The sequence below is a fragment of the Nansenia antarctica genome (assembly GCF_963989245.1).
Source record: "Nansenia antarctica genome assembly, chromosome: 8".
Taxonomy (NCBI): domain Eukaryota; kingdom Metazoa; phylum Chordata; class Actinopteri; order Argentiniformes; family Microstomatidae; genus Nansenia; species Nansenia antarctica.
Window position 1 is genome coordinate 12,227,726 of NC_137678.1, and position 11,613 is coordinate 12,239,338.

The 11,613-nt window shown below is 43.2% G+C and overlaps 1 protein-coding gene across 1 annotated transcript; it reads left to right on the forward strand.

Annotated features, from left to right (window-relative positions):
- Positions 1-225: 225 nt before the first annotated feature.
- LOC308163876 (sphingomyelin phosphodiesterase 4-like) lies at positions 226-11,288 on the forward strand (the record flags this gene model as incomplete). The annotated part of the gene is made up of 10 exons (XM_080538056.1): positions 226-258; positions 807-943; positions 1,292-1,367; positions 1,935-2,049; positions 2,262-2,353; positions 3,259-3,406; positions 4,114-4,202; positions 4,293-4,424; positions 4,516-4,644; positions 10,983-11,288. 10 exons carry the CDS (start codon positions 226-228, stop codon positions 11,286-11,288), a joined length of 1,257 nt encoding a protein of 418 aa, XP_080394182.1.
- Positions 11,289-11,613: the final 325 nt, after the last annotated feature.

Consider the following 11,613-nt stretch of genomic DNA (forward strand, 5'->3'; position numbering starts at 1 on the left):
TGATGTTTATATCCAACATTCATTTTGCAGAAGAAAGAAAAACATTCTAACAATTGAATTTGCAGTCATGTCATCATATTTGGTGAGTAAACAGTAGATACATCTTAAATGTCAAATCTTGATTTTCTGAAGAGGCTCTTAGCTGATGTGCGGATTGATAATTGAGTGTTCTTCCAGGTTAAAGTGGATTGGACGATTAAGTCTCTCACTCAGCAATGTGCAGAGATGACAGCAGGAATTAATGAAATGCCTGTCAAGGTAGCAGTACTGTCAGCTGATATTTTCTCTCATTGATTTTGTCACAATATTGCTGTACTAAAGAAAATGGTTATTTAAGACATTATTGTCTATGTGAATATAGCATTAGAGTAGAAATATATTGCTTGTCTACAGATTATGGTAAAAGAAAGTGTTGTGACATACAATCCAACAAATCACCAGTCAAATTGAATATTAAAGAACACAGTGGAGAGGCGTGTCTGTCAGGAAACAGAAACACAGCCGTCTGTTCCTAACCAGATGCAGCTGTGCCCATGTGTAGTATAGATGTCAGAGAGGATCAGCCTGTTGCTGTTTCAGACAATGTGTTACTGTGAGCGTCTGGACAGACAGCCATAAGGACAGCTGCTAGACCTGTGCAGATGCTTCCAAACTACCATAACTGATCCTCTTAGGCAGAGAGAACCCCCTATTGGTTAGTCAGAGTTCATATTGACAAGGAAGACAGTGTAGATTCTCTGTAAATGTCCGGTACAGACTAAACTATGGGAAATGTGTATTAATCCTGCTGTTGGGTTTCCATACAGGAGCTGTATGTAATCTTCCCCTGGTTTGTGGAGAAGGTTGTTGGCAGCTTGGATGGCATCATTGTTGGCTGGAGTCTTTCCTCCCTCCATGCACACAGCAGTGACTACAACACTGCACTGGAGTTCCTTCAACCAAGGTGGACCTGTCTGTAAACAACCATCAGCATAGACTATAGTATCATTCATATATGAATGAATGAATGAATGAATGAATGAATGAATGGTCTTTATTGTCATTGCTACAGTACAGGTACCAAACAACGAAATTTAGGAGGGGTGGCTCCCCTGGTGTTAGGAAAGAAAAAAAAACTTTTTAAAAACACTTTAAAAAAAACACAAGAAGGGAAGGAGCTGGTTTACATAAATAAAGGCTATGTACACTATCCACTATATATACTGTCGTTTTCAATATTTATCCATTTGTAGTCTCATATGACACCCTGCGTTGAGTGGCTTTGAATAGAACATTATACAATGTTTTGCAGTGGTCCAATGATGGAACTTGTTTATAAACTTCAAGTGGAAGACTACAAGTTTGAGATCCCAATCACCTCTTTGCCTGTAAGGATTCAATACGTATGTCACAAGTTATTACATTAGTAAACATTATTCCAATATCAGCAATGCATTGGCCATTGGTTTAGTTTGTTTGACACAATGAAAGTAAATGTGGTCATTATGTGATTGTTGAGATGTCTTTGTCTTTCATTACTCACAGGATCCTGTGAAGGTATCTATGCAGGATGATCTCGCAGATTGTCGGATTTTCTACAGTAAATTACAGTCTCAGAGTCAGAGACTGTCACTCAGTATCTTTTGCAACGTTTTACTGTTTCTTTATGCTTAGTTTACGATTTATCAGCATTAATGAAAGTCTGTCACAATATGCTTTTGTTTCAGTGCAATAATTACAGTTATTACATTGTTTCTCTATTTCAAAGATATGCGTTGCCCTTAACTGTCACAAGACGCTTTTGAATATTACTTGATTTACTTTGCCACAAGCCTCATTACACAGGTATGTAGTATTCACCACTTCCATTCTTATTTAATGTCAAGTCATCCATGCTATAATCCATTTCCTGAGTGCTATTATGTACGACCTTGTGACCCTTTGTTTTGTCTTAGAATCACTCTTCAGGGAAGCACAACCACATCTCTGACAGTGCCTACTTTGCCTTAGTGGATGCATATCTCAAGCACTTCTTGCCAACAGAGGGTTCCTCGCCCTCAAATATCAAAGGCACCTTATCCTCATCATTTCCCCGGTATACAATTTTACACAGTGTACAGTATAATCAGATCAGCACAAGGGCAACCCATTGTTTAGTACAAATGTAAGGGAAAGATGATGATGATGATGATGATGATGAGATGATGATGATGATGATGATGATGATGATGTAGCCTGTTATGATCTGGCATTGCTCCCCAGGTCCTCTTGTGTGCCTGCAGCTGGGTCTAGCAAAGGCCTGCTGAAGCACCAGTGTTCCATTAGCTCTGAGATGGCACACCAGAAGATCTGGAGACCAGAGACTATGCTGCAGGTGAGTTGAATAACTGAGCATGGTTGCAATAGTGTCTACTGTGGATGGTTTGATGTGAAATGGCATTGACCAAGGTGCAAAATAGTTATTGTGTCAATATTCCCCACCCAGATCTTTTTGGAGATATGGTTGCCACATTATACCTTGGAAACATACCATAAACTTCACTCTTCCTTGGTAATGGTAACATCATGGGTTCTTTGCTGCTTGCTTTCAAAGACTGATTCTTCATAGACAACATTCACTTTTGTTGCTTGGCAAGCATTATGATGCTGTGTTAAATATACAAACACTTCTCTGTAAACGTGCAGGCCTCTGTAACCATCACAGAGAAGACCAGACATCTCCCTTAACCTCTGGCCACTCACAAACACTTCACTCAGATGATTTCAAGAGGTAAGCACCGTCCTTACACAGCAGCATTCCAACAACGTCATTATAGCCATAGCTGGGTAATGATGATGATGTTGATGAAACGATGATAATAACCTCCTGGTCTTGATTTTTGAACCCAGAGTGGTCACACCACAGTATGAACAGAGACTGTACCCTCTCCTTCTGCACTGCTTCAACCACTGGCCTATGGAGACTTCCTTCAGAGGAGTGAGTGCCATCCTTGGTCTATTTATACATCTCACCCATTTACGGTTGGCTTGGTTTACATATTTAGACATGTTTAGGAAATGACATGGGACGCAACTGTGAGTTATGTGGTGTTTCCCCACTGCAGGTGTTTGACATGTGGCTTAGTTATATTCAGCCATGGAGATACCAAAAGCACAGTGAAAACAAGAGTGTATCAGAGAAATGGTAAGATATTTACTATGTACAATATTGTCACTATCTACCAACATCAGTGAGATGAATACTCTTTCTGTCTGTCTATCAGGGCTTCCTTTGTGCAGGAGAACATTCTTATGTACACCACAATCTTTCACTGCTTCCTGAAGAGAGTTGCACATGTGGACCTGGTCAGCAGCGACAACGCAACCATGGTTTTCAGGATAGCAAAAGTCTTTGCCCAATCCAACCTTCCGGAGTTGATTCAAAGAGGTAACCGCAATTATTCTTGTGGTGGTCACAGTTATCACAATGACATGTGCAACAATGTGCAATTACAGTGTAATTACATTGTAAAGTGCATCACCGTAATGTAGGAACTGTGCAGTTAATGGGTCTGTCAAATTAAAATTCACAAACAGGAAGTAATTTTTGCTCCCCATGAACAGTGACCATGTCAACAAAGTGTGGAGTTTTAAGTCTTAACGTTTTTGTTGTTGTTGTTGTTGTTGCTGTTTTCAGTAGAGAAAAAACAATTATATCAGCGTCAGCAGCGTTCCCTCCTCCCTTCCACTCTGATGAGTTTGACATCTCCCATGGAGATAGGTTCCCTCTCCAAGGCTCAGCCTAACATGGGTAATCAGGAACTGCATACCTGTCAATACACACAGATGTTTGGAATAGAAATACGTGATGAGGTAAGTTCAGCAAGATCAATAGAATGATACTTTCGACTGATTGACTGACTGACAAACCTTCTGAAGTGAAAGTGTCACAGTACACACCACACACAGACCACATTAAAAGTGATCACTGACGTCTTCATAAACAAACTTTGTAGATGCTGAAACTGGTCCAGAGGCTAATGCAAGCCCAACAGACAGCTAAAGGTATGCTGCATCAGCAAGCCAACGCAGCAGTGCTCCAGTCCCTTTGTTCCTGGTTCAGCATTAGACCTACTCTAATCAAAACTACCACAGAGGAGGGGGTGAAAAACAAGAGAACATCTGACAGGAAGACCGTGGAGCTCCTGGATAAAGCTATAGACTACTTCAGTCAGATTTTCAAAGTGAGATTAATGTACAGTATGATATGTTCATGAAGTAGCCTGCGAAATGTTGAAGAGCTTGGTCTAACATAGATTCTGTTATATGTGTAGCTAAACACAGGTGATCTATCTCATATGAGACTGAACATGAGATCAGTGGAGTACAATGAAGAATCCAGACAGCTCCCTGACTGCATTCAGAGTGACAATGGGCTGGTCCTCACAGATCTTGGCAGAATGCAAGTGAGAACAACATGTGTAATAGCAACAATGTAACCATTTGCAATTCCCCCATCTCAGAAGATAGCAAGACATTATTATGTTCTTATTGCAGATGATCAATGGGCTTCGCAGGTTTGATATTGAGTATCAAGGGGACCCACAGCTGCAGCCTGTGAGAAGCTATGAGAATGCAGCCTTAGTCCGCTTCACGTTTTGGATTGCAAAACTAATCAATAATAGGGTAAGTAGGGAGGGAGTCGATCTCTGCCTGCAATTCAATATTGCACTTTTTACAGTTTGATTAATTAACTTTTTTGCAATGGCCTACAGCAGGGGTCACCAACTATATTTGTCCAAGTGCCAGAATGTTTCAAAGCATACACTGTGGGGGCCGGACTTTAATATATATATATATATATATATATATATAATTATTTTATTTAGGCATACTATTGTATATAGTACTATTAGCATATTACTGTTTAATATTTTCATTTTCTTACTAAATTAATGTTATTAATGATTATTAGCCTATAGGGGTGTAACGGATCACCTAAGTCACGGATCGGATCGTGTCACGGTTTTTGAGTCACGGATCGGATCATTTTTCGGATCAACACAAAACATACAAATACAAATAAAAAGCTTTTTCCTCGAATTCTGTAAAAACACCACTTTTACTGTGTAAAACCCAACAACATTCAAGATGTCAAAACTGGTATATATATATATATATATATATATATATATATATATATGTGTGTGTATATATACATACATAACATATTCTACACTCAAACATTAGGCTACATATTAAACAGAAACACACATTCAATGTGTGAATGTGCAATAATACTATGTGCAATATGACAACCCTCGTGCACATAAGGTTCAGAGATAGGAAATGTTAGGATATTTATAGCATAGCATAGAGTACAGCACAGTGTTTTATTTGTATAGTATAGTATAGTGGATAGTGTATATAGCCTTTATTTATGTAAACCAGCTCTTTTCCCTTCTTGTTTTTAGTATTTTTTTCCTAGCACCAGGGGAGCCCCCCCTCACAAATTTCATTGTATGGTACCTGTACTATATCAATGACAATAAAGACCATTCATTCATTAATTAATTCATTCATTCAACTTAAATGATGCAGTAGGAGAGAGGGAGGAGGCACCTGGTTGCAGCAGTGAATCACTGGGCTCTTTAAAGCAGACAAATAAACATGTGTTCTGCCACTTTTAACTATATAATAAAGTGAAACCTTACTTTAAACATGGTATGAAAAAATTGGCTACATTATCAGAAGTTATCAAGCTGCCTTTTTCGTGCCTCCCGTCAACACTCCCGTCAAATGTGTGGCCATGCTCGTACGACTTTCTCGTTGCACAACGCTTAAACACCGTAACTTTTTTATCAACCACACTTCCAATGACACTGTCCGTCATTGTTATAATTGACAGAGAAGCCAAAGTGTTCCCATACATGGGATTTAAATGACGAGGGAGGCATTTCGAGTTCTTCTCTGTCGCCAACATTAGCAGCACTCGCCATGAAACACTTGGGCTGCGTTCGTAAATTTGCTCTGAGAGCGCCGGAGAGCACACTGGGTCCGACGTCATAAAGGGACCAAGTAATTTGATTGGACAAGAGGCGTTCCATGAATGCTGATCAGATTCCAGAGCGAATTTACGAACGCAGCCTTGTTGTTCTGGATTTTTTTCCCCCATTATCAACCTATCATTGCGCTTTAGAGTAAAAGAAAGCACGCAACTGTCGCGTCTATCTTTTCATGGCAACTCTACATTGTGATTTACAAGGGATATTAACTAATATTAAGTAATATTATTACTTGGTTACATTTTGCAATTGATCCGCGGTACACATGCGTGCCGAACCGTGGGGGGCGATCCGTACGGATCACAGATTATCCGTGATCCGTTACACCCCTATTAGCCTATTATCAGTGTGAACAGACTCCTGACACCTATTATCCAACCAGCCACCAGGGGGCAATCGAGATATTTTGGCTTCACTTCATACCTAATTTTCAATGATTGTTCTGACTCTAGTGTTCCACCTGCAGTTCTTATTCATTGCCTTTGGTAATTGGAGCTTCATTCTGTTATCTGTTAGCTATCTCATTCTGTTAACTATCTGTCTAACCAACGGCTCCGAACACAATTGTGAGGACAGACAAAATGTCACTCTCAAAGAAGCTGAAACGTAATGAGGAATGGACTGAAAAGTATGCATCCATCTTGCCCACTTTTTATAACGCAAAACCTGTATGCCTCATCTGCAATGAAACGGTAGCTGTAGAAAAAGAATACAATATTCGCCGTCACAATTACACAAGGCATGCAGCCTTCAGAGAGTCATACCCTGAAAAGTCAGAGGCCCGTCACAGAAAGATTGCGAGCTTAAAAGCTGCATATGGACATGCTAGTGGAATTATTAGCAGAACGTCAACTGAACAAGAGAGGACAACTAGTGCATCTCTCCGGGCTGTCTGGGTTCTCTCCAAGCATAACAAGCCATTTACTGATGCTGAGGTTTTTAAGGAGTGCATGGTCACTGTTTTGGAGGAACTTGCCACCGACAAATCGATGGACAGGATAATCGCCTCTGTTAAGCAAATACCTCTGTCTTCCCCAACTACCGCCCGCCGTGTCCACGTCTTGGCAGAGGACGTCGAACGATGTGTACTTGATGGGGTCAAGGAAGCGCAACACATATCCCTGGCTATTGACGAGTCCACTGACAACACTGACATTTCCCAGTTGTGCGTTTTTGTCAGATATTTTGATGGGAAAGATTTCAAAGAAGAACTTTTGGCTTTGATTCCGCTGGAAGGTAATACCACTGGTGAGATAGTTTTTGGAAAATTGGAGGAGCTATTTAAGAAGCATGGCTTGTCATTCGAAAAAGTCAACCTAATCGTCACAGATGGTGCTCCTGCCATGGTCGGCAGAAACAGGGGTCTGGTTAGCAGAATTAAGAATGTCGCTCCCAAAATTAATGCACTTCACTGTCTCATTCACCAAAGCGTGCTGTGTGCCAAAGTAAGTGGGGATCTGAACGAGGTTATGGACAAAACAATGAAAATTAACTTCATCAGAGGAACTTCCAGTACGCAGCATCGCCTGTTCCGCAAGTTTGTGCTGGAATCTGAAGCCATTCACGAGGACCTCTTACTCCACAGTGACGTGCGCTGGCTGAGTAAGGGCAAAGCCTTGGAACGCTTCATTGAACTCAGGTATAGTAAACTACCAGACTGTGAACTTTATGCTGTTTAGATGTGAACCTAGGAACTGAAATTAGGAATTAATTATAAGTGATAAGCCAAGGACAAGCGATAACAAGAATCCCGTAGCCTACTACTGGTTCTATATGGCGAAATAAACGTTCTATTCTATTCTATTCAATTCTATTCAGGGATCAGGTTGTGGATTTTCTGAAGCAGAGCAAATCACAAGGAGCAGCTGGCCACCTGCACATCATTCAAGACAAAGAATACATGGGCAACATTGCATTTTTAGCAGACATAATTATTTTCACATTTAAATGCACTAAATCTGCAACGACAGGGGAAAGGAAAATCCGTGCTGGATATGGTGGAAAGGCTTGATGCCTTTGGGAACAAACTGCATCTATTCCGCGCGGATTTGTTATCAGGGAAGTTGCTGCACTTCAAAACACTGAAGTCAGTGGGTGTGAGCAACGTCACAGAGAGTATGAAGGACTTCATCACACAGCTGCGGGAGAATTTCTCTCACAGATTTGATGACTTTGGCATTTCCAGGGATATCGTCAAGTTTGTGCGTGACCCATTCACGATCAGCCCAGCTAATGCGAAAGAGGTGATGCTGCTGGACGAAGCCGCAATTCAAAGTGAACTAGTTGACATCCAGGCCTCCAGCGAAATGAAAGCTGCTCTCCGTAGTGCTGAAAGCGTGAGCACTTTTTGGGTGGTTTGTCCCCAAGACTATGGCACACTGAAGACGTTGGCTACACGATGTGCTCACCATGTTCGGGTCAACTTATACGTGCGAATCTGCGTTCTCAAAGATGAACGCTATCAAGACGCATGAGAGGAACAGCCTGTCAAACGAGTATTTGGAGGACTGCTTGCGCATAAGCCTAACAACTGTCCAGCCTGATTTTAAGAAGTTGGCGTCAGAGGGGAGATGTCAGTTCTCTCATTAACAAAATGTGAGTATTGCAGACATATGATTTTATTGTTGCTATGTTAAATGGCATGGTTTATTCATTGTTAAAGTGTAATTTAAGGACCTGGTTATTACCGTTTTATTTGATATAGGCTACAGATGCCAGGCGATACCAGGATGCCGCGGTGAACGTTTGACTGACCGACTTGAAAACAACATTTCTGGCAACGAAGGCCTATCATTTGCCATGATATTTTTATTTATTTAGGTGATGTTAATCTTTTTCATTTTCTGACTGAGAAGTTAGTTCTTCTTCGGCGTATGGGTAGTTGTTTTTCCTCTCCACTCCACCAGGCTCGGGGCCGAGGGGCTACCCTTTTACCACCCCGAGACCTGGTTGAGGGGCTCACCCGGGCTATATTTCTGGACACCCCTCCAGAAGCCACGTCATCGTCTCGTCATCTAATACCGACAGACCATGCATCCCGTTGGGTGGGTGGTACACCGGGCAATCCAGGATAATATGGTCTGCGGTTTGGTCCTCTGCGCCACACTCGCACGACGCATTTGGGGCCAAGCCCCATCTGTGCATTGATGAGCGGAAACGCCCGACGCCGGTCCGGAGACGATTGAGCCTCACCCAGGATAGCCTTGGCAAGTCCATCCCGAGGGGCTCAGCGCCGGCGACTGGGATGTGGTCGCGGAGTTTGGAGGTGTTAGCCTCCCACTCCGCGCGCCACATATAATCCGCCCATCCTGCCGCACTGATGTTGAGATCTCTGCATTGCTGCCTGAGATCCTGTGCGGCAGGCACAAATGGGTGTCTCGACTTGAGACGCCGGGAGGGCTCCGCTGTTATAGTGAGCCTATCATGGAGCAGATGGTTATTAAGCTCCACGGCCCGGCAGGCGAGACGTGCTGTGGCTCCCATGCGGCGGAGGCCTGCGGGCTGGATGCCTGCTAGGATGGGAAGGTTGTCCACGGGGGTAGGACGCAGGCATCCTGTCACAATGCGCAAGGCTTCGTTTATAGGCGAGTCGATGAGGCGGGTGTGGGCACTGCGACACCATACTGGGGCGCAGTATTCACTAGTTGAATAAACGAGGGCTAGGGCTGCCGTGCGCAAGGTCCTTGCGCCGGCGCCCCAGCCCGAGCCAACCAGTCGCCTCATCAACGCCACACGAGCTGTTAACTTCTTGCGCAGTGACTCGAGGTGTCGGCGAAACGTGAGCGTCCTGTCCAATGTCACGCCGAGATAGATTGGCTCAGCGGAACATGGCAGGGGAGTTCCATCTAGGTGTACTCTAAGCTCACGTTTAGCCTCCCTGTTGTTAAGGTGGAAGGCAGCCGACACCGTCTTTGCCTCGCTAAGCTTCAATCTCCATTTCCGGAAGTATGCCACTAGTGTCTGCATGTCCTGGCTCAGAATCCCCTCCACAGACTGCCAATTTCCAGCAGAGTACACCACTGCGAGGTCGTCTGCGTAGGCGTACTTCCGCGAGAGTGTGTTGGGCAGGTCATAGGTGTGGATATTATAGAGGAGGGGGGCCAGGACCGATCCCTGAGGGACGCCGTTCTTAAGGCGTCGAAGCCTGCTTAGCTGTCCGCGACCGGTGGTGAGGGTAAAGCTGCGGTTACGGATGAGCTCCATGATCATTCTGACCATGTGCCTGTCCGGCAGCAGGCGGAGCAGCTTGCAGGAGAGGCCGCGATGCCATACGGTATCGTAGGCAGCCGTCAGGTCTATAAAGACGGCCCCGGCCTTCTTTTTTGCCGAAAAGCAATCCTCGATGTCTTGAGTCATAAGGGTGACTTGATCTACGGTCGAGAAGTTAGTTATTTAACGGTCGAGAAGTTAGTTATTTAAGTCACTGTTAATGTTACGAAATGTTAAACAAGAGCAACAAAGAGTGAAAAATAAAATAAAACGAAATGTTAAATAGGCCTATGAGTAGGCTATGTGAAAAAATGAAATACAACGAAATGTTAAATGAGAGCTATGAATTTGTCCTCATTCTTGCATGAGAATAGCGCTACGTCTGCCGCATTCCATTTAATAAAAGAGGGGAATTAGTTTCAGCTTCGCTACTGCTATTCAGTGCCCAACCAGAAGCAAGGCTGCAGCTTTGTGAATGAGGTAGGTCTGACTCCTCCTGCATTGTAAGAACTATATGAATCTATGATATATGTTCTAAACGGTATTTCCCTCATTTTCGAAAAATAAATAAATAATAACAATCGTAAAACCCCCCCGTAAAAACATGAATATTCGGCGGGCCCAATGGAAAGCTTTGGTGGGCCGCATCTGGCCCGCGGGCCGCCTGTTGGTGACCCATGGCCTACAGTATAATGGGATTTTAATAATCATAATGGCAAGCAATGTATTGACTAGAATATTGTCCTGCAGTTGGCAGGACATATGAACAATCTGTGCTCACGGCAGGACATCCTAGGAAGGTTGGGACAGCACTATCTCATCACCTCCACAACAGGAAGGTTTCCAAAGAGTGCAGTGGCAAGACAAAGACTGGACCACCACCAGCAACCACGCCTTAGCATGCGCATACTTGCCAGTTATCGCACATTACTTATTGTGTTCTTGCTGTTCATGTTGGGGTCTCTGTTTTCTATTTGCCCACTGTTCAGCACATGCCTCATCATACTGGCAAGCTTTTTACATGGACTATTCATGATTGTCTATATGGCCAATTAAAAAACCTAAAATGTTATCTTATTCCTCTGGATATGTCAAATGTCTGTTTCAATCTATCTTTAGACCAAATCCTGTGTACTAGGCTACTGTGTGTGACTGTGTGTGCGTGCCCACAGAGCAGGCCGCTGACATAAACAGATGGGGTTGTTTAACCACAACCGCTAGAGGCATACCTGTCAACCCTCCCGTTTTTCCCGGGATTCTCCCGTATTTTACCTTTCTTTCCCGATGTGCTCCCGTTTAAATATTTTCCCGTAAATCTCCCGTATTTTTAACCTATAATATAATATAATTTAACACTTCATTGTTAGACGTTGTCGCATGC